Source organism: Coturnix japonica, chromosome 4 (genome assembly GCF_054131305.1).
Source record: "Coturnix japonica strain WE chromosome 4, WE-NBRP24, whole genome shotgun sequence".
Classification (NCBI taxonomy): domain Eukaryota; kingdom Metazoa; phylum Chordata; class Aves; order Galliformes; family Phasianidae; genus Coturnix; species Coturnix japonica.
Window position 1 is genome coordinate 12728428 of NC_140666.1, and position 26629 is coordinate 12755056.

A 26629-nucleotide genomic window follows, 5' to 3' on the forward strand; every position below is an offset into this window, starting at 1 on the left:
TTATTCTTTCACCCCGGGTCGCAGCCCGTCCCACCCAAGTACAGCGGGCTCGCTCTCGCCTCACGGTGCCTTCATTCAAGATGGCGCCCAGAGCCTCACGCCTCACTGCGCCGCCGCCGCCGCTGTGACGCTCAGGCCGCGGCCTCGGTCGGTGCCGCCTCCGCAAGGCGCTGCCCGGGGAAGCGGGAGCTGTCGGCTCGGCTCATGCTGCCTTCGTTCCTCCAGGCTGGAAGATGAGGCTGCTGCCGGCCGGCTTCCTGCTGCTGCTGCTCCCGCTTTGTGCCGCTTTCTACCTGCCCGGCTTAGCGCCCGTCAGCTTCTGCGACGACGACAAGGAGAGCGAGGGCTGCAAGGTGAGAGCCCTGACGGGAGGGCCCGGCACGGTGCTGCCCACGGATACCGAGCGGGACTGCGGGCCGCCCCGGGGCTCCCTCCCATTGCTGTGTGCCGGCCCGGCCGGTCCCATTCAGGAGACAGCCTTTCCTCCGGGAAGTAAAGCCGGGCCGGCTCGTTCCTCGGGTGCTGGGCTTGGGGCAGCACTCACTCCCTGCTCCCGGTTCGTTTCTCGGTCAGTGCCGGGGGTCCATCGCCGGCCTTTCCTTCCTTATTCCAGGCCCTACAGAGGCTGTGGTGTGGCCCAGCGCCGCGGTCGGGCCCTGTCAGAAGTGTGTAAGTGCCCTGCCATAACTTGTAGCAGCTCCTGCCAACCGGCCGTGTGTTTCGTGTCCGCTTTGTGGCTGCTTTCTCAGTTTTGGGGGTTTCACGCTTCGTTTCTTCATTGCAGTCGCTGATTGAGCTCTTTGTGAACAGACTGGACTCAGTTGAATCAGTTCTGCCCTATGAGTATGATGCGTAAGTACATCTCAGTGTGCACCTGGAAAACGTATTTTCTGCTCATATTGTAATAGTACAGCTCATGTCTCCGTAAGCATTGCTTTGGATGTACCTTGAGTTTTTCTAAGGTGCTTTATATTTAAGCTGAATTTTACATTACAACTCTCTGCCACATGTGAAAGTCCTCCCTACTTGTGAACCCTATGAAGACAGGATCTTTGTGTTCCTTCTTTCTGGAAAATGAAGTAAATTTGATGTCAAGCCGTTATTACTTTACCTGCAGCCACCAAAGCTTTGTATCTAATTCTTCTTTTGTTTTGTTTTTTACTTTGATTTTGAATCTTGCTTGTGAATGCTGTAATTTTTGACGAAGGCAGGTGATAGTTCTTCTAAAACTGATGTGCAATCAGTCTTGTTCTCAAACATATACAGAAGAGAAATTAGTCACTGCTGTATGTCACATACTGCACTGTTGAAGTCTTACGCTGTAGAGTGTGACTGAAGCAGCAAAGCCACAAGCTAACTCAAAAAGCCAACAGCATCTTTATCTGCATTAAACTTTACCAAAGGAAACAAAGTTAGGCCCCCATATTGAGGAAAAGTACTTATTCAGCAAAAATATATGAATTTCTTTTTTTTATCATCTACTGCTACCTACGTTTAAACAACAGACACCTGGAATAGTTCTGTCTTCTCCCTTATGTTCAGCTGTATCAGTCTGTATTGAGTTGAATTGGTTTGTGGCATTTGGCTGCGTGATGCGTTAATATTGACAACACTTTCCTTCCTTGGAACATGATTCACATTAAACGCACATTGTAAAGATTCCTTTGGGAATGGAGAGGGGGAGGAGGAGTAATTTTCCTGGGTTTTATTTATTATTTTTTTTTTGCAAAGAATGGGCAATTTGAGGCATAGGCTTTATTTTTTCTTAATGTGAACCATGCTATTGTTTGTTTAAATTGCCATTTGGAAAGAGTGTTTGGACTAAAAGCCGTGCATTTTGCTAAGTGTCCTGTAGTTAGAAAAGGTCTTGTTTCAAACTGATATCAAAATAGAAGTGTTTCTGTATAGTATATGGGAAGGCACTCAAATTTTTATTAGCTGTGGCTGACCTGTCAAAGGAAGCATGAAGCTGCCATGTTAAGGACAAGGACAAATAAATTGCTTTAGGCTATAGTTTATGATTATATGTTCATTAAAAATTAAAGGTAACCTTTTCTCCTTTTCCCAGTTTTGACTTCTGTCAAGATAAGGAAGAGAAAAGACCATCAGAAAATCTTGGGCAAGTGCTGTTTGGAGAGAGGATAGCGTCGTCTCCTTATAAGGTTATTTTATACCTTAAATGTGATTCTGGTTTGGTTGGAGAGCTGTCTGTTTGAGGACTACAATCCATAGGCGTAGCTGAAGGGTGAATAACTGTGTGGTGGTGGTGGTGTTTTTTTCTCTGTTAAAACTTGACATTGTTTTTGTAATAAAACAAAAACTATTCTTATCCCAAAAGCATCTGAGGGTGGCTAACTGAAGTTAAGATGCTGAGCCAGTTATCGCTGTTCTTTACTGTTCCTTTGTGACAGTGGAATCTAAAAACTAAGTAACGTTAAGTGATATGAAATCATTCATTTTTAAACTAATGTTAGAGGCTGTAAGCTGCTGGTTAAGGAATTGTTTCAGGTATAACTTGTTTGTGCTGTCAGGAAATTTCCAGAGTAGGAATGAAAGCCCACTGGGGGCTCATTCCTGGCTTTTTCCTGCTTGTTGTCTAAGATCAGAACTTTCTTTTTTGATGCACGTAATTTGTCTGTGAAGTCTTTGGTAAAATGAAGATACGTAAGTAGGTATGTGTTGCTTTTCTGTCTTATCCACAGCATTAGCAATGACTTAAAAAGTAGCATCTGTTAAATACTGGCCTGTTGGTTTGAGAAAATTACTGGCAGCAAAAGAGATACGGTCCAACCATGGCTCTCAGTGCTTCAAAGCTGTGTGCTGTTCAACTGCAGTTTCCAAACTGAGAATTCCTGCTGAAGCTGAAAACTGAACTATGACTTTGTGTGAGCGTTTCTAGATAATCCAAATCCCCACAAAACAGTGAAGCAGCAGAGTTTGAGTCTACTGCTGCTCAGTCACTGGGGACCTAGCCACATCATCTCATAGAGCTGTTAAGGAGATGCTGCCTCCTCCTTTGTGTAAACCATTCCTGGAAACCTCCTCTTCCTTGGTTTTCTCAGCCAGTACAGTTTAAAGTCTTACCACTGCTGGCCACGTGAAGCTTTTAAATGTGAAGCATAGTGTGTCATTTGGGTTTGATATTCATAGAACAGGTCAAGTATTGTAACAATTACTCTTTTTGAAATGGCTGTGCAGTATAATAATCAGAAATTCCCTGCTATTTGTTAGCACTTAGGCCTTGATCATGTTAGAATTTTGTGTTATGGTTTTTATTAAGTATATTGGCTCAGTAAAGCAGGTAAATCCTGACTAGGTTAGGCCTGTTATTGTCTGGTGGTAACTGCTCTTGAAGTATAGATATAGAACCTGTTGTGTTTTTGACAGCGTTGCCTTATAACTGAATCATAATGTGGAAAGCACAGCTGGAATTAACAGGAATATTTGGAGAAAATATAGTTAAGTCTGATGTAGCAGATGATGGAATTATCAAAATAAAACAAACTAATAAAGAAAATAAGCAATTATTTCCTACTAATGTTCAAATTTTAATTGCCAAAGTTTATTTGAAGGTAATTTATCTGGCTTGTTGTAGACATGTCTGCCACTTTCACAGTGCTGGCTCTGGATGTACAAAGTTCTTGAAAACTTAGTTAAAGCTACTGTATGGGAAACTGGTTTGGGAACTTTTATAGCACGGAGGTGAACTATCTTAAAGAAGTCAGCAGTATGGGGGGGAAGGGAAGGAGGGGAAGGCAACAAAGGCTTTTTGAGGCAAAATCTGAATCACTCTTTTTGTGTGCTTCCATACCAGTTCACTTTTAAGGAGCAGGAAAAATGTAAGAAAGTTTGTACGAGGTCTTATGACCCGGAAAACAGTGCTGATAAAAGCAAGCTGGCTTTTTTGAAGAAAGGAATGCAGCTGAATTATCAACATCACTGGTAAGCTTTGTGTTTGATCTTTCTTTTTTTCTGTTCAGTTTTTAACATAATGTTATCTATATCCTAAGTGATTGCTTTCTTCCTTCTCCTATCTTGTTGTTGTCCTCTACTGTGCATCTTGTGCTACAGAGTTTTAAGTAGAGTGTATGTGTGGGGTAAATATCAGTGTGAATAAGGTGCAAGGACCTGTTCTTTGATGATTTCTGTCTAGGATTATTGATAACATGCCTGTGACGTGGTGCTATGATGTGGAGGATGGACAAAAATTCTGTAATCCAGGATTCCCAATAGGATGTTTCGTTACTCCAGATGGTAGAGTTAAAGATGCTTGTGTTATAAATGTAAGTAATGGAACTTTATCGTAGTAGATCTAATTTCATTTGAAGTTTTATTTTTGAGCATTGTTTTCCTGGAAAAACAAACAGATATCCTTGTAAACATAGTTAATATCTAGAATATGGGTACTGACAAGGCTGAATGTTTCTCTGTGCAGCATCTCAGTTATGTAACTGTCCAAAAATACTTATTTGTATGGGCTTTTTGACCATTATAATTGAAGGTGCCTTATTGACTAAAAGCCTTAGAAAACTTGGAGATTTTGTTTTTAAAATTTCATACTAGCCATTCTTGTACCTACTAATTGTATCAGCACAGCTTGAAGTTTTGTCTGTGTGCAAGACCTTCTTTTATCAGTTTCATGCAGAAGCTTTCTAGTAAAGATCTAGACATGAGCAGTGTTGTAGTTGTAAAAGTTATGCCTAGCACAGATTACAAGCTAAACATGTCAGGTTGTTTTCCCAAATGGCTGGAAGATAATGCAGCTGTGATAGGAGAACTATATTCACAACAGTTTAAAATGTGTCATGCATCCTGGGAGTTGTATGTCGAACTAGTTCCCTTAGGTATAACAGTGATACAGTTTTACTTCTCCTAATGTGGAGGACCACACTGTTCTCATTGGGAATCTGCTTTGGCTGTGCTCTGCCACATACTTGCTGTTTGCCAATAGTGCATCTGTTTACTTGTATTTAGCAGAATTTATGTGTTTTTGAAAGTGGTGCATTTATCATGAGTGTTCAGTTAATTCTGTCTACAGCTGGATTCTGACTGGGTTACTCCTCTAGCTCCATACACTACTGAAAATGGTCAGTGACTTGAATAATTTGTTGGAGTTAGGTGTTCAACTCCATTACTTCATGATATTGTACTGTAGTTTATGGAGGGAGTTGATTTTATGTTGATTTAATATTGGTGTATGCTGTCTTGGAAGCTACGTGGTACATGAAAAAGTCAGCAATTTAAATAAAAATCTTTTCTTGGAAGAAGGATCTTCATACACAATTGGTGATGGTTGAATTTCTTAATGAGTGCTCAGGTAGTTTGTGTGGTGTATTGTGAAATGCTGCACATGTCCTTTGTGCAAGCTGTACTGTGGATGCTCTGTAGCTAATATAGCTGCCATTCTCCGCCTCAGTTGTAGACTGTCCCTTAGTTCAAGTTATAGTTGAAGAGTTCTAAACAGCGCACTTTTTAAGAGAAAACTCAAGTCAACTTGAATTGACTCTTGTGTGTATCATCTGTGATTATTATTATTATTTTTAATATGAGCTTTATGCAGCTCTATCATAATTCCAAATTCTGGAAGGGTATGAGTAGCAGAATAACTACTGAAAATGAAAGGTAGCTTTTAGAAGATGAACCTGGCTGATCAGTTTCAGTAGTTGGAGCACTTTCTGAGGTTATATTGTAGGAGGTGCAGTGGTGAATCTCAATTATGTATGACTTGATCACAATCTTTTAATTTGTTTTGGCAGCTTTTAATGGTAGCTACAAAAAGGTGGCAAATGCTTTTAAAATCCTACTAGCAGTATGTCATGCTTTAACTATTAGTTATTATTTAGATAATATGTTACTATCTAGTTTATAAGAAATGCATAAATGTTTTATACAAGTATGTAGACCAATCACAGTCTTTCCTACTCCTTTGTTAGTCTTATTCTGAAGTTCATGACTGCATTGCGCCCTCTCCTGTTGGCCACTTTTAAATCTCTTTATGGTACTTTGTAGTCGGAGTTTAACAAGAAGAACACCTTCTACCTCTTCAACCATGTTGATATAACAATCATGTACCACAGTGGGAAGGATGAAAACTGGCCTGGTGCAAGACTGGTGATGGCACGACTGAGACCTCAGAGGTAATTCTGCATGAAGCAGTGAATTCTAGTGTGAGGGAGGCCTAACAGTAATTGCAAACTTAGAAGTCATTTTTGGTGTCACTGAGTTCTGAGGAGCTGATTATTCTGAACTGTGGTGAAGTTTTTGTTATACCAGTTCGCAGCTGGAACTGTTTGCAGAGAGCAGTTCAGTGACTGTAAATATATAAGTTTTCACATGTTCAGCAAAATCCTTCCTGAATGGAAGAACTGCATATGTGGAATCTTATAACAGGACATAAATAACAGAAGAATTCTCATGTTTATATTGATTTACATCTGCTTATTAGAAACATCTGTTCATTAAGTGATGGTTTCCCTTGTCACCTCTTATTTTTTTCTGCATCTCCTCCCAATCATGTTTAGTACAAATTAATATTTGTACAGTTATGCTTTTTTAGTTTGGATAGTGAGGTATAGGTGAAATGTCAAGTTAACAGTCATCCAAAGTGGCAAAAATATCTAAGAAGACTAATTTATCTTCTAAGCAGCAACTTTTTAGATTCTGTATTGATGGGTTGACCAGGAAGGATTCAGAGTAGACTGAAGCAATTACTTTGGCCTCTTTTTAGTCTAATACTTTCCAGTATTAGAGAACTGCAGGCTACCCATCCTCTTTTTCTACAGAGATTTAGTGCATGCTTAAATTATGAGGCTACAACTTCTCAAATCACACAGGTGTGCATAGTATAACATGATTTGGATATAGTTCTTTCTTGATCTATTGCAAAATATGGTGTCTATTTAGTGAACTAGACTTCCCATGCAAGTTTGTTCTTCCATTTTCCTCTATTCCTAGATGGCAGTGAGAAGATTCTACTGACCATCTCCCATTTTTGATTAATGCTTTTTCTGTTGCATCCTAAATGGTTGAAAGGAGTACTTGTCTTTTCACTGGTGATGCAGACCACAAGGGGGCACAGTTAGGTTGCATGTAACCTTAATTTTGTCATTCTGACCTGATAAAAACCTGTCCTAATTACCTAAAAATTCACTCTGAATAGTAGAGGAGATGCAATCGTGTTTTATTTAACTGTTTTTTTTCCTTAGCTACAAACACACGGATGAAAACAACTTAAGCTGTGAAGGTCCACCTATGGAGATTCCCGGAGAATTCACCAACAAATTGAATTTGATCTATACTTACTCAGTGACATTTGAAGTAAGTATTGAATCTGTTATACAAATACATAATTCCCGAGAAGAACAAAATTGAAATAAGTTGGTAATGTGTTAGCAGCCATAACTGGGTAGTGTAAATCCCCTGAGGATCATCTTGTGAAGCAGTTTTCCCAAACCTATTATGGTTTCCATTACTGTAATTTAAGTGATGCTTGGAACGAGTAAAGCCATTTTCCCCCCCACTGTCATCCAGTTCCAGAGAGGAAATCGTATCTTTCTTTTGTAAACTATATCTGTATTTTAGAAAATTGAACAGCATGATTCCCAAGTAATTATGGTCATTCAGGATTCCGTGGGTTAGATGATATCCTCAAACTTTAACTGTAATTTTTACTATCTTATTGAGATCCAGCTCTTTTTGTTATAGGAAACAAATGAAAATATGTAGACTTTGGGTTTTGTTCTGCTTTATTAGTAACAGGTTATTAGATTGATTAACTGGAGGAGTTGTATACCTTGAGATATACTCTGTATTTTCAGAGTTCAGTTAGGTTTGTGTGTGTCTCATGTTGAAGAAATGCCTTTGTAGTGTTTGAGGATGTTTCTGTTTTAAGTATTTACTGAGCATATCACGAGGCTGTTTTTCTAGTGATGCTGCAGTTTTTGTGTCATTTTTCTTCATTCACTTCTTGTTTGTTTTGAGTCGGTTGCCATTTGTCTTTTATAGTATTATGCTTTATCCAGCCTGCTGTAACTTAGGCAGGAGGAGATCAGACTTTCTTGAGACAGAGTTCTTTATCCCAGCCTGGAAAGTGAGCCTCCCGTGGGGGAGCTATTTCAAACCCTGGTGCTTCGGTTCCTATCTGTCCTAAAAGCATTGTTTTTCTTCTGATTTGGGCTCTGATCTTAAAGGATTTGGTTTGAGACCACCAGCTTATTTTGAATAGCTGGTCGAATGGCCATCATATGGTAACAGCTTTCATTGTACCAAATTGAGTTTGATTTGAACCAGTGACCCTGAGGTGCAAGGCTCTATATCCTCTTACTTTTCCCTTGAGACATTAAATCCTCCTTAAACTCTCTGATTTTACTACATGAGTGAACCTCCAGTGTATTAACATTTTTGTTTAAATCTTGATGATGAATTGCAACGTAGAATTTCAATATGAACTTTATCCAGTTATTCACACAATGTGTTAGGCATCTGGGCTACCTTCTCTTCTGCAGCATAGAGCAGGTAAGGCTTAACTGCTGCAGATTCAGACACTTCCAGCAGGTGGCATTCAAGGCACTTCAAAATTAACTTCCCTGTGTTATCTGTTAGTCTTGATTTGGAATTAAATAATAACTTTATTTTACTTGTTAAAGTTTCGTAATATATTTAGAAGGAGAATATTCATTGGTGAAGAGTATTTAAAAAGAGAACGTTGGTTTCAGTGAGCTTGACTACCTAAATAGGTAAAATGCATAAATAATCATCCTGTTTTGATATGACAGCTAATTATGAGAAAGCTGTGTTGTTTAATTCATTGGAGGAGGCCAGATATTCAGCTCGAGAGGTGTGAATGGTATACGTGGTTGTCTCACTTGTTTTGTACTCTTGTTTGCTGAACTTTTAGCATGTGAGTAGTTTGAGACTCAAATAAGAAACTTTAGATCTGGTAAATCTGTCCAAATCACTAGCTGTGAGCTACTGATAGCTACTGGAATAGGATGTGCTGGTGAAGAGAAACTTGTAGCAATTACAGCTACTCAGTTGTATTGGTATAGTTTGTTTGTTTTGCAGCGTTCTTGATCTAGAACATGAAATGTTTAGAACAAAGTCAAAGTGTCAGGTTATATGTTATGTTGGGAATACCTTGAGGTGATGACATGGGTGTTTTTCAGCTTGGGAACTGCAGGCAGCTCCTTAACAAATCATGGAAAGATGAGGGGGTTAGTGAAGCTTCAGTTTAAAGTAGAACACACGGATGGGAGATTTCAGTAAGATTTCTCTGAAATGCTCAAGAGATAAAAAGAACTAATTCAATAGGTAGGTCTAACATCCTGGTTTTATACTGAGTTTAGATATTATTGCTGAATGGAGGATTTGTGGAAGAGATTTTATATGCATCTTCCTTCCCAGAGCCTGCAACAAACTTGTTTCTATTAAATGCTCTTTAATGTCTTTATAGGAGAAGAATAATATTAAATGGGCTTCCAGATGGGACTACATCTTGGAGTCTATGCCACACACAAACATCCAGTGGTTTAGGTAAGATTTGCATTTATTCATTGAACAACCCTGCAGGGGAACACAAAAGGCTTCTCGAGTTATACAGCTTCTGCTGTAGTAAAACAAAATCTGTTAGCCTTCAGGCAAGTAAAGTTTCTTGTTTTCATATGCATAGTAACTTATCAGTCTTGCATCTCTTGGGATCAACTGCAGTATTGCATTTCACCAAAGGAATGCACCATTAGCGTCCAAAAGGAAAGCAGCCTGTATGGGTTTAGTTCATTCTGTAAAACTTTTGAGAAGCTGCTGCTCTGCAGCATTCTTATTGTTACTGTCCAGCTTTCACCATCTGTGAAGTGAGAGGTATGTATGTCTACTGCATGTTTGGTACTCTGCAGCTACAAAGAGTAGAAAGAAGGGCTTTTTTTATGAGGAAAAAATGCATATCAAGTAAGTAACTTATACTGAAATTTAAATGTTTTGCAATATTAAGTGTTTGGAAAGTCTGACTGGATTAAGTATGTATCCATAAAATATTAACTACCATAATGGAGGTTTAATTGATTCATAATGGCTTTGATAACTTTCTAATCTGCTCTGAGAACTGCAGCTGTTTCAATATGGAAATAACTTTGGCAATATGTAAAAAGGAAGATGGTGAAATGCAATATGTCTGTCTCAAGAAATAACATCATAAAATACTATCCTTGCTTCTGTCTCCTATGAAGTCATGATGATACAGAACTTAAAACAGCCTATTGTTTCTGTGTAGGAAAGAACTGAAATGTCTAGTGGAATGATCTAGGTAATATCTGAGTATGTAAGAGTATTCCTTGGACTTGAGCTGTGTTTGGGGTTTTGAATTGGGGGTGCGTGTCCTGAAGTCTGAATAAGTAAACTGAAAGTTTGACTTTTTCTTTACCTACAGTATAATGAATTCCCTTGTAATTGTGCTCTTCTTATCCGGCATGGTGGCTATGATCATTTTGAGGACTCTTCATAAAGATATTGCAAGATATAACCAAATTGACTCCTCAGTGAGTAAGATTCACACTTTTTATATGCGCACATTTTCTGGCAATAGGCTGTCTATCAATTAGTTTTGAATACATCTCTATAGAGATGTGTAACTCACATGAATTTATATGTGACAATACGCATTGAGTTAAAACTAGCTTTATTGCTATTTTGTCTCTTCTAACAGCAGGAATAAATGGGCTAATGTGACAGTCTTATTCCTTGGGTGTCGTTTGGTAAACTTGTGATATGCAATGAGAAACTCAACAATGTAAAGCTGTTGTTTGCTTTTTTTCCCCTAAGTATTTCTTTTCACAGTAAACTTATAGCCGCAATATGCAGTGCAGACACTGTATAGCTGAAGGAAGGTGTTCTGGAAGTGGCTCATCATCAAGAGGTGTCAGTTGCTTTTGAGTGGCTGCATTTTGGAGTCAGCCCGGACAAACAGTTAGCAACGTGATGCTGATCTGAGCAGTCATATGTTACTTACAGAATCCTCACACTAGAGATACTCAGAAGACATTTGGACATGGTTATGGGCAACCTGCTCTGGGTGGCCCAGTTGGAGTATATGGTATATATATATCAAGGTTACTTCCAGAGTTTCCTTCCAACTTCAAGTCAGTGATTCTGACTATGGCAACCTGGGGTTACACCAAATATTCCTTCTCAATGCAGCCTATTTTCAGTAATGTTAGGTGGCTTTAGTGTAAGTGCTGAACTTACATTGCAAGTTACATTGCAGCTACATGAGTGGCACAAAGATTTTGGTATGTTCTTGATGTATTTCCCCTCTAAGCATTCATTTTAAAGTCTGGAAAGCAAAATTAGGAAGAGCACAGATATTTTTATTGATAGGTGTATTGTCCCCTTTTGTAAGAAATCAAGCTTAAAAACTGTAGCAGCTAGGTATTGTCTGCATTTGAAGCTGCATTAAAAAGCTCAGTTAATTTAAGTTTTCTAGTTCCAAAGTGGTTTGCAGTGGTTTATAGTTTAGCTTATTCAGAAAGTGAGTGTGATAACGTGTGTCTTGTGAAGTTTAGAAAGTTTGTGGTCTAAATTTCGTGAGCAATACTACTCTGTGCAACTTTTGTAAGGCAAGGGAAAAAATCCTTTGGAGATACCTTTATCAGGTGATTATAGCAAGAAGGATAAAAAATTAAACAAAGAGTTAATAACTGAGTGAGATCAATGTGAGTACCAGTGATTATCTTCCTAAATCTTACAGGAGAGATTCTGATTAACATAGGCTAACACAAATTGGTATCTGCAAGTGAAAGATGAGGAATAATGTCATATACTACAAAGACTGTAGTTACCGTCGATCTCAAGAAAGAAATACTTAAAAGGCACAAAAAACGTTTCATATTGAAACTGAAACATCTCAGAGTACTGTGTCTTCTGTGTGTTTTTGATATTTAATATTTTCTGTTAATGCAAATACAGATGGCAATTAAAGTGGAAGAATTTTCAGCTTTTTTTTCAGCTGCTCATTTTGTGGAGCTCTTGTTTGATCTCTCAATTAAGCCATGTTCAGCGTCTTATAACGCGTTGTCTTTGTTAGTTGGTCATTCTTAATGCGATAAAGAGTTGTAGAAGTGAAGTTAGTTTTTATGGATAACAGCAGGAATAGGTGTGACTTTCGAACACAAAAACACCCTTTTTGCCCTAACCATTTGTAAGAAACTTAACAATCTGCTGTAGTTCAAGGAACTGATTTTAGAAAGGTGTGAAATAGTGGTACAGAAGAAGAGCAAGGCTGGTGAAGCTGCTGTGAAAGAAATTAACATCTCACACATTGTGAACATTAGTGGTTCCACTTGAAGAGATAAATGCGTGACCCTGTGATTATAGTTCTAATATGTGCGTTTAGTGTTCAGTTAAAACCAACTGGCACTAACTTTGCATAGTGTAGATTTAGTGAGACATAACATTAATGAAGCATTTAGTTTAGTGAGCTGCGTGCAGTACTTTTGGGTTGAATGAAAGTCATGTGAGCCGGCTGATCTACTTCATTCACTGTTTGTGGTTATGTGGTTTTATTTTGGTTTCTCTGAGGGGAGGTATTTGTTTTTAGCAACTTCATTGAACAGCAGAACTGACTGAGGATGTTTACCATGCCATCCATCCATTCACCTCTCAGTGGAACAAAGAATGTTTGTGCTTGGTCCTAGCAAGTCTAGGGAGCAGACTTTCTTCTGGAGTACAGGGAGCAGACCACTTAGTCCTTTTCAGTATTACCATTGAGACTGATAGGCTTTAAAATGAAAAGTGAGAGGGAGGAGGGGAAGAAAAATAAAGCTTGAACTAGATTGGAATGGTATAATCTAAGTTAAATTGAATGCTTTGTTTTGGCTTAAATTTAGAATGATGTTACATGATTTGACTAATTGCATTTTGTGTTGTTGTTTTCTCGCTCTGAGGATTTTCTTGATAAATCCTGCCTTTTTCTTTCAGTGAACCATTAGGGGGGTTAAGAAAATCGATGAGTGATGAATCAGATGTAATTAGTCTGTCCTTAGAACTGAATTGGAAGCTGATCAAACTTTGAAGATGTTTTTCACATCTTGTTTGTATTAATCCCCTACTGCGTTGTGTATCTTTGCTAAAGATATTGCTGATTTTGTACAGGAAGATGCCCAAGAGGAATTTGGCTGGAAGCTGGTTCACGGAGATGTCTTTAGACCTCCAAGGAAGGGAATGTTACTGTCTGTCTTCTTGGGTCAAGGAACACAAATTTTCATTATGACCTTTATTACTCTGTGTAAGTAACTGGTTTATTAATGCGATGTGTTTGTAGCACAATAGTGTAAGAAAGATGCAGTGTTTTCAAACAACTGTTAGAAGCTTTCTCTTGAAAGGTTTTCCTGTTGTAGGTGATACTGTTCAAAATGTTGCTACCTGAGCTACTTCATAGTCTTTGTGACTGCAGAATTGAATCTTCACTGTTATATATTACTTTTTAAAACAAACAAACAAAAATCAACCAAAAGCAGTTCATCGTGGTGTAAATTATCCAAGGATCCAGTGTTGCCAGTTCAAAGGCACATAATCAAAGCTTTAATCTTCTCAGAATGTTTTTTATCTAAAATGTTTGACAAAACAGCCTGCAGCCATGTAGAAATAAGAGCCAGAGTGCGTGCCAATGAAATAATTCTTACACAACATTGTGATAATGGCAGCCTGCCATAAATAGCTAGACAGATACATGACACTGGTACCTGTCATGGGTCAGTGCTTTATTATGTTACCTATAAAGTATAATATAATTCCCCTTTTTACTGTTGTATGGGGAACTGTTGATCGCAGCCTGAACCTCTGATTGACCACCTGAGGCAAGCAATGAGTCAGCTGCGGGAGCACAGGTGAATGTAATTCAGCTGTGCTACTGGAAGAGTGGAGCTTGGCTCCATCTCTCCCAGATCTCATTTAAGGGCTCACCACCACTAAGGCAGCCTTTTTCATCATTTGAATATTTGCAAGTCTGTGTTCTGATATATTTTACAGGAGAATTTAATGTGTCAATGAATGTCTAAATATTTTTTGTATCTTTAGTCCTAGCCTGCCTTGGTTTTCTTTCTCCTGCCAACCGTGGCGCTTTGATGACCTGTGCAGTCGTACTGTGGGTCTTACTAGGAACTCCAGCTGGTTATGTGTCTGCTAGAATGTACAAGAGTAAGTACAACCATTTGTTTAATGTGGCACAGCAGGTTAAACTCAGAATTGCTGGGCTTATATAAACTTCACACTGGAGCTGATAGCTGATGTCTCAGACAGTAAACCTGCTTCTTTGTGCCATGTTGCGGAACACTTGGAAAAAGTCTGCATCTTGAAATTGTTTTTTCTTTTTTCCCCTCAGCATTTAGAGGTGAGAAGTGGAAGACAAATGTTTTGCTTACAGCTCTGCTTTGCCCTGGGTTAGTATTGTTTCCCCTTGTTTTTTCCTTTATCCTTAGCTTTAAATGAATACTTATTTCTGTACTCATGTAGTATAAATAATTTAGCTCCTGGAGCTAGAAGTTGTTTTGGTTTTTGCTTCAGTTTTTAAGGCTCAGTCCAAGAGCAAGTTCAGGATATAGAAATGGCGAGATGCATGGAATATCCATCTCTTGTTACAAATATAGAAATAACATTTGAATGTATTGGACTGCACTGGTAGGTCTTGGAGTTCTTGTGAGTGACCTGTTGCAAAATGTTGTCTGAGGAAGTTATTGTTGGCAGTATAGCTCTGCCTTTAATAGGTAACAAACCTTAAACCAAACAGATCTAATAATCTGGGGAAGTTTATTATGCTGCTGAACAACAAGAGTGCAGAGATTCACTTAAACTGGTTATAATTGTTTTGTAACTGAGCATTACCTCACATTACCTGTATTTATGAGTTTGCTGTGGTGTGTATCGTACTATGACCAATGCTGTTGTGCTTGGGAAGAGGGACGGCACTCCTACCTTTTGTTTTCTCATAGCTTGTGAGACCTTTTGTGAGAATTCGGTCAGTGAGAAAGGGGAATGTAATTTATTTTGCTAGTCTTCTGTATTTCACTGTTGCATCTTTGGCTGCATACAGTACAAATGTCTTTGGCAAAGGTTGAGGTAAAGGTTAGAAGTCATTTCTTAAGGTATTTTTGAAACAAAACAAAAAACAACAAACCCAACACAATAAACTATAAATTGGTAACGCAATGTGAATTAAAGTAATGTAGAATTTCATGATATGAAATGTAGTGCATTTGTTAACAACCAAGTGTGGTATTTTTTTCTGTGAGGAAATCTTGTTTCTAAACAAAATGGGCTTCAGTCTCCCTGCTGTCATTTAGATATTATCTGGAGAGAGAAGAATTTATCAGTGGAAGAAGTACCATGCTGATCATTTAAACTCTCAAATAAATTAAGTTTCACAGAGGAAGCAAAATGATTGGGGATGGTAAAATAGGAACAGATGTCTTGATTATGCTATGCTAGTTCCTGAATTTGCATAATATCATAAACAGCCTGGGGCATTTACAGGCTCAGTAGACTGATGGGAGTTCACATATGCAGTATTTTTCTCTAACTTTGGAGGGGGTACGTGGGGTCTGTATTGCAAGTGTTGGCAGATTATAAAGATTACCAAGACTCCTAAATGGGTTTGATTTTTATTTCTTAATGAATGCGATGCTTATATCACAGGTAACTTGGGTGTACTTATTTAACAAGTCTATTTCCCCAAACAATTTCAACAAGCATAAGCTTTCATCTAGAAAGAAGGGAGCCTATTAATCTAATCCCCCTTCCTCCTTCCTTTTTTTTAATTAAATACAATATGCTTGTTCACTTAAGGGCAGTATAGATTCTGCCTAAGGAACTGTTTTTCAGCAAAATCCAGAGAGCACTACATTTCACCAGTGCCCTTCCTTTTGGATCTGCTGTGATAAATCTCTGGATTCATAGGCACTGGAAATTCAAACAGGCTTTTATATGAGGTTCTCCTGAAGAACATTTTGGTTACTTTCACAATGGGATGTTTGAAGTCTTCAACATGCTTCGTGTAGTTGTTCTCCCAAGATGAGGCAGATGCATTTAACTTGGGAGGAATGAACAGGTCTTGGAGATATGTTGCAACTGATGATTTCTTTGTTTAACTACTTCAGATCCGTGGGCTACTTAACTGTGACACTCCATGAGGTGTCAATACAAAGATTCTTGTTAGAGGGGAGAGCCCTGTAGTCCATCCACCTGATGCTATGTTGCTGTGGCATGATGTGTTTGTGAGACTGACATGGCCTTCTAAATATGAGATTTCTTTATCACTGAGTATGTATTTTTAGAGGGAAATTACTGAAAGAACTAACATAAAGGAATTAAAAGAATGGCAATAGTAGCAAAAGTGATTCAGATAAGTGGTTTTTAATATATTTTATTGTTTAACGTACTGTGTATAGATTTTTATAATAGAATATTTTGTTGCTTTGTGGTTTTTATGTGTTGAATCTTTCTTTAAATGATGGCTTTACCGTAAGGGCTTGCATTAGAGGAATGTTGCAAGCGTTTATAAATCAACTGCAGCACTGCTGAAAGTAACTAGGGCTGTTAAAGAATGAAAGGGTGTATTAAGAAAAAAAACATTGGTTCTGGCAAATGTGTTAACTGTTTTGTTTTCAGTACTAGATATTTATTGATTTATTATTATTCCAGAATATTTTAGTGTATCTACTGATCTTTTTTTTTCAGTATTGTCTTCGCTGATTTCTTCATTATGAACCTTATTCTGTGGGTGAAAGGATCTTCAGCTGCCATCCCTTTTGGTACTTTGGTTGCTATCCTAGCCATGTGGTTTGGAATTTCAGTCCCACTGACCTTCATCGGTGCATATTTTGGCTTCAAAGAGAAGGTAGGGCTCTTAGAATACACTCTGGAAATAGGCCCATCTTTTGCCTCTGAACCATTGAATCCCTAGTGCAAGAAAAAAGGCCTTATAATTGTGAAATGTTTGTTTCTGATTATTTTAGAACTCTATATGTGCTCATAAAGTTACGGCAAGCCTTTATCTGACCAGTCTTTAGAGTCAGAATTTGATAGTGCTCTGTTAGAAGTCTTGGATGCCTTTAGTATTTCAATAGTATTTCAGAGTACTTGAATTTGTACTTCAGTAGTTTGAGACAATGCCAGGCTGTTAAGAATTGTTTTTTCTATTAGCAATTGAACAGGTTATTTTCTTCATGTTCTGACATGTCAAATAACCAATAGCTGGATTGTCTAAAGAATGTGTGCATTTTTGGTAATGGTAAGTAACAGGTGTGTAGGTTTATGTTTTTTTTTAGATTCAGTAACTTGCGATGGCTTATGGCTGCAAATAACCAATATTTAAGTCCATCTTTAGATACTGTATACTAGGGGTAAATGATCTTATTTACAATGTAACAATTTATCATTTAATCATATTTAATTTCATTCGAAGCCTATTGAACACCCAGTTCGTACAAACCAGATTCCTCGCCAAATCCCGGAGCAGTCCTTTTTCACAAAACCGTTGCCTGGTATCATCATGGGGGGCATCTTGCCCTTTGGCTGCATTTTCATTCAACTCTTCTTCATTCTGAATAGCATTTGGTGAGTATCGCTTTGTCTTGTTGCTCTAGTTATACTGGTTTAATGGCATACACCCATTGGGTTTGAACATCCCAAACCATTGAAAATGAGAGATAGCAGATTCTTAATTTATTTTTATCTTCTTGCAGTCTTTTTTGGAACCTCCAGAATCTGTTGGTTTTTTTTTTTTCTCCCCCATAGTGGTTGTGTTGACAAGTGTGATGTGTGAAATTACAGTTCCTTGTCCTGTCACAACAGACCCTGCTAAATGCAAACATGAAGGACTAGATAATTACAGAGCACATTCAGGCAAAGAAAATAAAGACCTTAGGATCTGGCCAATAGACCAAGATTTCTCTGTGGTAGTTTTTTGTTTGGTTATATTTATTGCCTTATCTGCCCGTGTAACTTCAGAACTTCCATCAAAAATGATACTCTTTTATTTCTTTTAGGTCGCATCAAATGTACTACATGTTTGGTTTCCTGTTCCTAGTTTTTATAATTCTTCTCATTACGTGTTCTGAGGCTACAGTTTTGCTGTGCTACTTCCATCTCTGTGCAGAGGTAAAAAGTTTTGATGTCACTAACACTTTTCAGCTGGAATATATTAGAAAGAGAGTTGAGGTATTCTCATGTGCTGTGGTATGGTACTGTCAGCCCTCACCTTGCTTATCCCAGGCACTTTTCTGAAATGCATCTCTTGCTTCAAAATGTTGGAGTAGTTTTTCCAGTAGTCCTACAGCTGTCATTATAAACTGTGCTGCCTTTAATGGTGCAGATGTTTCTTCAACTACACGGATGTCAGCCCTAGCAGCCTGTTTCTGTTCCTAAATTGAATAGGAGGCTGCTACGGAAACTTGTCAGGGAAGGCTTCAGCCTTCATTTGATGCTAGTATTTGACTTGGTGGTAGAAAAATCTCCACTTACCTGAGACAGCATAGATAAGGTCTTTATTTTATGTTACCGTTTGCAGTAGATAAGCACAGATTAACAACCCTGATCCTTGAACAACTTAATGTTCATTGTTAAAGCAGTACAGCTGACTTTGAGATTGGAAAGGTGGCTGTGTGCTATGCTGGAAGTGTTTTGGATTTACCTTTCAGATCAAATTTATTTAATAAAACAATGTTTTTTTTCAACTGACTTCCTTATTTTCTGTTTTCTATGTGATGTCTCTTGCTGAAAGGTTTATTGTTTTTTTTTGCAGGATTATCATTGGTGGTGGAGGTCATTCTTGACAAGCAGCTTTACAGCTGTTTATCTCTTTATCTATGCAGTTCATTACTTCTTCTCTAAACTCCAGATAACAGGAACTGCTAGCACCATCTTATACTTTGGTTACACAATGATCATGGTCTTGATTTTTTTCCTTTTCACAGGTGAGTATAGTACTCAAACGTAATGCAGGAATTTCAGTATTTGTTGTAAACTTCACCTAGCATTTCTCATTTCAATCTGAAACTTAATTCAGTCAGTGTTACTTTTGTGTAGCACTAATGTGCAGTGTTACAGCATGTCATAATCAGATATCCATATAGGTTCTTTGTCTGACTTGAGATTGCTCAAGTCATAGTGCAGTTTACCTTCGTTATATATTAGCAGTGAGCTCAAACCATTGCATTTTCAGAGAGCTATTGTTGTTCACTCTGGAACCAAGCATGTTTAAGTGAGCTCTAGTTAAGTGTCGTTACCTGCTGAATTGTGGTACCCTTTTTTAATGGTAGACATGGACCTTGCCTAGCAGAACTAAGGCTCTTATTTTTAGTAGTCCAGCTTCTGTTTCCTGATGGTATCTGAGCAGACTGTCTTCTCCATAATTACTCCATTGTTCATAATCATGTGGGTCAGTCTATAATTTTGAGGCTCATTTGCCCTGTGCCAGTTCTACCATGTGAAATTAGAAGTGCTTTGAAGCTGCTATTAGCCAGGAGTGTTTTATGTTGGTGTTACTCGTGCTGCTGCTGTTATATATGGAGTTTTAATATGTTACATATTGGTATCACTTTGCTTCAGGCAGCAAAGTACTGCAATGATAAAACTAAACAAAATGCTAGTTCATATATCATAGGTTGTTCATAAAGCCCTTATGTTCATTCCTAAGACTGAAGAAGGGGGCGGGGGGGAGGTCTTTGGGGACCACCATGCCATCCACATTGTTACTTAACATCTACCTGCTTTTTGAAACCTACTTTCTGATGCATCCCTGAACTCCCTTGGTGCAATTCAGAAAAGAATGGCTAAAGTAAGTAATGAAAGTAAGTCTTATTGTCAGACTTTGCCAGGTCAGCAGTGAGAGGGACCTCCTTCTTTCTGCCTCTAATACTGGTTTAGTGTAAGCAAAAAAACCATCAACAAAAACCACAACTAATAGCAACAAATCACTGAAGAAACTGGCACTTACTCCTTGCTTTTTATTGTTGTTGTTATTTGGATCTGCCTTTCTTCTAAGGAAAGTCAAAAGAAGCTTTTTTTGTTTTCTTTTTTTAAAGAGGACTTAATTCTTCTGATTTTTAATTATTAAAGGGCAAACATAGAAGTTGGCCTACTGCCAGTTAAAATCCTGCTTAAATCCTGGCAGAACAGACAAGCTCCAGATGTCCTCTACAATATATATATTAAAAACAAAACAGCAACAACAAAAAAACCCAACCCTGTAGTCTGAAATGTTTTAATTACTTTTAAACTAAAGCAGTATGTTAATGTCCCTGGGTTTTAGTGTAGGTTAGTTGCTGTTCTGCCAATTTCAATTTCACTTACAAGATGCAAATTGGTAGAATTAAAAATATCCCTTTCATATATAAAACGATAATTGAAACTGTCATGGCAGCTGCTGAAATGGTATTAAAAGCTTCAGATGTGCTGATCCTGGAGTTCTTGATGTGGAGGCCGGTGAAGCCCCAAAAGTGCAATAATAAATGGTACTGCTGTTTATTGCTGTGCTGCTGTCCTTGTGGCAGTGCTCTTTGTTTAGAACTGTGCTAGCAGTGGTGGTGCTGCATTTGTAGTTCATAAGGAAAGCAGCTGCATGGGCACGCTTGTACTTTTTAAAGTTACAGAGCATTCTCTAGAAAGGTGGAAGGTATGTAATACATCTTCACTAATATAAAATGCTGTGTTAAGTTTCTTTCCTGTATTTAGTTTGGTAGCTGGTGCTTGGGTTGACATGAGCTGTTACAGGTAGATGACTCAAAGTTAGGAGTTTTCTGCTTTATATTTTAAAATAGTCCTTGATAGCACTTGCTTTAGAACATAAGGGTTTAGTCCTTCTTAAGTTTATAGAGGTCAGATTACTAATACAGCTTCGTACGCTGTAGTACAAACATTCTTCATGTATATATGTTTCCAAAACGGGACCTTGAACTGTTCCACTTAAGTTAGCAGTAGGTATTTTGGTGTTCTGTGTTCTTGCATATTAGATCTCAACAGCTGTGACAGAAATATAAAGGGCAATGTTGATGCCTCCTGCATGGCAGTGTGTTATGTTACTGTGAACATCACAGAAAAGATCATAGTGAATAATGAAATAGGAACTGAAGGCTTGTATGGCAACAGCAACAGAAATACAGCCTGACTGGTGGAAAACTAACAATGTGCACACAGAAAGAAGACAATTTGATTTAACGTTCAAAATGTGGCTAATCTTTCAAGAAGTAATAAGTGTGGTTAATGGGGATAGCTACATGATTACATGTATTTTATGCTAGGAAACAAAAAAATGCTGATTGTAGTCAGAGCGTGTTGCTTTGGTGACCTCTATTTTTGAACATCGTTTTCACTTGTGAGTTAATGCCATTTTCAAAATTGAGTTTTGATCTTCTGGGTAGATTGTGTTTAGAATCCGAGATTCTGAAGCACCCACCACTGTGCAGTGATTGAAACCAGTATGATACAGAGAGCTTCTAAGGTACATAAGAAGTATCAGCCAAGTGCAGAGTGCTTTTCTGTTTGCTTTCTTACAATCTGTTCGTGCTTTGAATTCCTTTTTCTTCATTAAACAATAAAGCTGGAAGAGATGAATGGAGCAGAGAAGTCTGCCTAATGTATTTTGGCATTATTCTCTGGAATAATCCTTGTTTTTTAATATGGAATTTAAATTAGTTTACTAATAACCTTTCTTTACCCAGTTAGATACCAGCTTGTGAACTTTCTTCTGTGTATAAGAAAACTTGCTTAGAGTATACACACCAGATGTCAGGATCTCTAGCATAAGTATAAATGGATGTATTGAACGCAGTTAAAATTCACCTACTTGTGAAGATGTCTTGAGTAGTTTCCCTTGCCAAGAAACAAACTACTTTGCACATGAAAGATCTCTTGGCTGTGCTCCCCTTGGATGAGCAGTTATGGACCATGGGCTGCAGTGCTCTGGGATGGCATCAGTTTCCTAGACAAGGAAGGGTTGTTTAGAAAGGCAGAATCTTAAAATACGAAGGTCACTTGGGGAAAAAAAAAAAGTAAAGGTTTATCCTGCAGAAGTTCTTAAATATACATTATTCAGATGTTTTTTCATCTCATTGAAGTCACGGAATACTTAGGACTGGTTCGAGTAATCATTATCCACAACATTAATTGATCGTGTTGGTTTAAAACAGATTTTACTGTCTCAGTTTGAGAACAGGTGTCATGCTTGGTATAACTGTGCTGTGATGTTTGATGGATGTGCATATTAAAGCTGGGAAAACTTTACAATGAAAGGAGTTTAGACCAATCATGAAGTAACTTTAGAGGTTATTTCTTTGAACTAATTTATTTTTTGAAACTACTTAATGTTGGAACTGAACAACTTTAAGGGAAAAAAAATGTAATAACTTCAAGGAAGAAAAGCTGTGTGTCTCGCTGCCTTGTTGTGCTCATTGATGTGTGTCAGTGAAGCAGTGAGCTGGAGAGGTGTGCTTTTTGTTGATAGTGCCTCGAGACTTTAGTTTCAGTTTGAGTGTGTTTGAAAGAAGAAATGTAAGCACAGAAGTAATCACTTCTTCAGTGATTACAGCTTATCTATGTAGGCCTGATATTCTAATGAGAGAAGCATATTTTAAGTGAGGAATTGATTATTTTGGTGCAGGATATGCTTAGGAATATTCTCCAGATTGAAGAACTGGGTGTGTTTTTCAAGAAAATACATTTTAAACGTTGCTACTTTAAATGGCAAAGTTGTATTTTAAATAATACAGCTAGCAAAGGCCATTTTACTGGGTCAAGCTGCAGTTACAGGTAATAGCTTGTATGCTTATCTGTATTTTAAGATTGACTTGGTCAAAGTAGTTAAGGCAGAGGAGGAGTCTGAGAACCTGCTGTGTGATCCAGCATTGTCTTATAGATCCAGTATATTGATTGCTGATTTTGTTGGTTTTGGATAGGGTTCTGAAGTTTCTAACAAGTAGCGAATTTGTGAAGTGGACTAAAGTAGAGAAAACATCCTGGCTTGAAATTTCCTTAGGTACACCAACCTAGTTCAGAGTTGTTGCTGTTGTTCAGTCGTTACTCATTTGCACATCCCTTTCTGATTGGGATATTTGCACCCCTGTGGAAAACTGGAAACCTTCTGACAAACAAAATGCGTGGACCTCTTTAGTGGCATGGATTCACAAGCACCTGCAGGTCAAGAGATAGGGGGAAGGGACCTGGATTTCAGTGGAACCAGGCACTGTGCTGCTTATGTTCTTCAAAAAAAGGTTAAGCTTTTCATTTCAGTAACATAAGCATAAGTAGGTAAAACAAATGTACATAGAAACATTATAAATAAACGTTTCTTTAACTTATGTCTGTTTCTGTCCACTAGTATTGATTCTGTAGTACCAACACAATCGTGTGCTGACCTCAACCTGTGGACCCTCCCATGCTAATGAGAAAGAAAACAACTGTGATCACTAAAAACTCACCCAGTTGACTTGCTGTGATTAATTCTCACTTCTCAGTCTTCAGTTAGATTCTTGAGGTGGATTTCAACCTCCCTGTGATTCTGTCAGCACCTTTCAAACCATTCTGACCTCTAGGTATTAAGGGGAGGAGTCTTTTGACTGATGACGTAGTTTGGTGGTGCTTTGTTTTGAAGTTTTGAGTCTATAGATTTCAGCTCTGTCCTGTTACTCCCTAACGATAAACATAGGGCTAAAGAACTGTGAAAGTAACAACAGAAGGAATTTGAGCTGACAAAGAAGGTAGCGAGTGTGTAAGGCTGTATATTGGGCTATGAGTCTAACCTTTCTCCTTTGAGTTTGTAAGTTCATGGTTCGAATGTGATGTCTGACAAACGTTATCACTTATCTCTTGTGTTAGAAAACAGATTCAGGCCGCTTCCAGTACGTTGGCAAAATTTCTGATGAAGTTTGAGAAAAGAAGGGGGTATTTTAGTCTTTGATTTGCTAAGCAGACCTTTCTAAGAAGGAAGTTGAAGATCAGTGTTACTGAAAACTGCGAAAATCTGTTTATAGATGAAATGCTTGTTCACAGTATGGAGTCTGCTGTGAATGAGACTGTGATTTTTAGAAAGCTGGTGTATTGGAAAGATTCAGGGTGACAAGGATTATCCGAGGAAAATGTTGTGGATTTAGAGTGTGTTCCCATATGAAGTTATGGCATACCTGGAAAACTTGCAGATCTCATTGTTGTGTTGGAATTATACAGTTTTCTTAGGATATTATAATTCGGTTGTAGAACAGCAGATAGATTTTAAGGTATGTCATCTGTTAAACATTTGGAAGAAACATTGCTTTCAAAGCCATAGGAGGCTCAAAGTGGGCTATATTATAAAAACAGCTAGAAAGCAGATGCTGACAACCATTATTGGAAAAAAAAAACATGAGAGTAAGGCTTAGAGTAACAATGCTGATATTGGAGTATTGGACACAGTAGGAAGGATTGGGAATTGACCATAAACTGCAAAGACTTTGCAATGTCAGGTCTACAAAGGAATTAAATTCCTTCTGAGGTTGGTGTCTGATCTCCTATCAAGAGCAGTAAATCTGCTGTCACCTACTGTTTCAGAGGATGATAACTGCAAGCTCGGAGGGAAAGGGTAATCTGTGGCACATAATAATAGGCTGTCAGCAAGCCTTTAACTGCAATATACATGGTAGCATGAAGGACACAAGAATCGGCGTACAGATAATAAGCATTCCAAAGACTGATTTCTCATTTACCACATGCATAGATGCAACCTGAAAGACAGAAAGTGTAATGAATGTATGAGAGGCAAATACCTAATAATGAAGCTCCTATTTAGTGCATAAGTCTCGATGAAATGATGGGGAAGGTTGGAGCTGATATTAAACATGGGCTGTAGTAGCAAAAAAAAACAACCATGAATATAAAGGTGGCAGAGCTGAATGTGTCATCTTGCACATACTGCAGGTCAGTGATGTAGCTGGGAAGGGTTGTCATGGGACTGGTATACAGACCTTACTCTTTTTTTATGGTAAAGATTAGTATTTGTGTGAACGTTTCCCCATAGATAAAAGTGTGAGAAATGATGCCTCACTTAATGTAGAGGCTTAGGACTTAGTTTTATGGAAGTCAGTGTTTCATCTTACCCTGTACTCTGGAAACTTGAGCCATAGGACTTGGTGTGTGCTCCACAGCACATGTAGGAGTCAACCTGTGTTGTCTCTGGTGCTCACTGTTGGGTTGGGTGACTAAAGAACTGAGTTGATAAGAAATTGAGGGAGGTGATACCAAGGCAGACCACAGGTCTGCTCCACAAGCATCCTAACAGCAGAAATCGCAGGCAGGGATTTGAGAACAGGACATGTATATTAGCGGTACTTTTTCCCAGCCTCCCATCAGCTGTGGTTTAAGGGCTTTTTTAGTCCTAGAAATGGTGTGATAATCTTTGGATTTCTTTGTTTATTTGTTCAGTTGCTTGAGACATTGTGTGCTGTGGTATCTGTGGTGATCCACAGTAAGCAAATCCATAGTTTTGAATACACTTCGCATGAAATAGTTCATTTTGGTTTGTTTGCTGCTGCTGGTTTTGTGTGGTGCTTTCTCCCACCTGCACTGCTTTAGTGTTAGGATTTACAGAGCATGCAGGTTGCTCCTCTTTAGTGTCAATAGAGCACAATGAACAGAAAACCAGACCAGGTGACTTTCTCCAAAGCCATGTTTTATAAGGTGGCTGTAATCTGCTGTAGACCAGAATGACTTCAGGTTGATGCTGACTTTACTTGTGTATAAAATTCAGTTTCTTAAATGGTGCTTGCTTGCCTGCTAGTGGTGACACTATCGCCACCTTCAATGTATTATCAAGTCCTCTTTGATCTCAATCAGTAATTTAAAGGAGGGATGAATGCGTATTGTTAAATGTAACAAGTGTGTTATTCGGGATAGTTAGCTGGATTACAATGTTCCGTTCTGTCCTGCTGGGAAATACTTGTTAGACCTTTTTCTCTCAGCGCAGACTGGAGGATAAACTAACCTTTTTCACTTTCTCATTTTAGGGACTATTGGATTTTTCGCCTGCTTCTGGTTTGTAAGTAAGATTTACAGTGTTGTGAAAGTGGACTGAAAAGCTTCAAAGTGTCTTTTGAACATATCTCCCTTGCTGTTTGATAATTTTTTTTTTACCATGTATCGAGAAACATGCTGTGTAGTTCTAATTTGTCAAAGCAAAGAGCAGACTGCAGCATCAAATACAGGCTTTCATGGAAGGAAATGGCACCACTGGAAAAAGGTTTACATCACAATCCTCGTGGAATGCGTTAATTCTAATCATTCTAAGAATTGTATCCGGAATTTGATTGAGAACAAATAAATATCCAGTGAATTGGTTTATTTCAGGAATGAGTGCATTCTGCTGTCCTCCAATGGAAATTTCTTGGTGGTTTTTTTTTTTTGTTACCTCTCTTGATTTCCAGCTGTACGCCATCAAAGCACAGGACTATCGAGTAATTCAATGTAAAATGTGAATTTTTAACTTAACTATGGCTGTACATATTATCCTGCACCTTCTTTATGACTAGATATCTTCTTACAAATGTACATGCATTTAGTGTAATGTAGACTTTATTAAAAATACCAACACTGGGTTTTGTTCAAATAAAACTGTACGACTCCA

General features: G+C 38.2%; 1 protein-coding gene across 1 annotated transcript; it reads left to right on the forward strand.

Annotated features, from left to right (window-relative positions):
* The first annotated feature begins 156 nt into the window (after positions 1–156).
* LOC107312697 (transmembrane 9 superfamily member 2-like) lies at positions 157–26629 on the forward strand. The gene is made up of 17 exons (XM_015860342.3): positions 157–353; positions 785–852; positions 2069–2162; positions 3815–3942; positions 4154–4283; positions 6010–6137; positions 7206–7317; positions 9452–9531; positions 10421–10529; positions 13141–13273; positions 14065–14184; positions 14369–14426; positions 16720–16879; positions 17447–17598; positions 18030–18141; positions 18785–18956; positions 26013–26629. The coding sequence occupies exons 1-17, from the start codon at positions 234–236 to the stop codon at positions 26078–26080; spliced, it is 1944 nt and encodes a 647-aa protein (XP_015715828.2). The 5' UTR covers positions 157–233; the 3' UTR covers positions 26081–26629.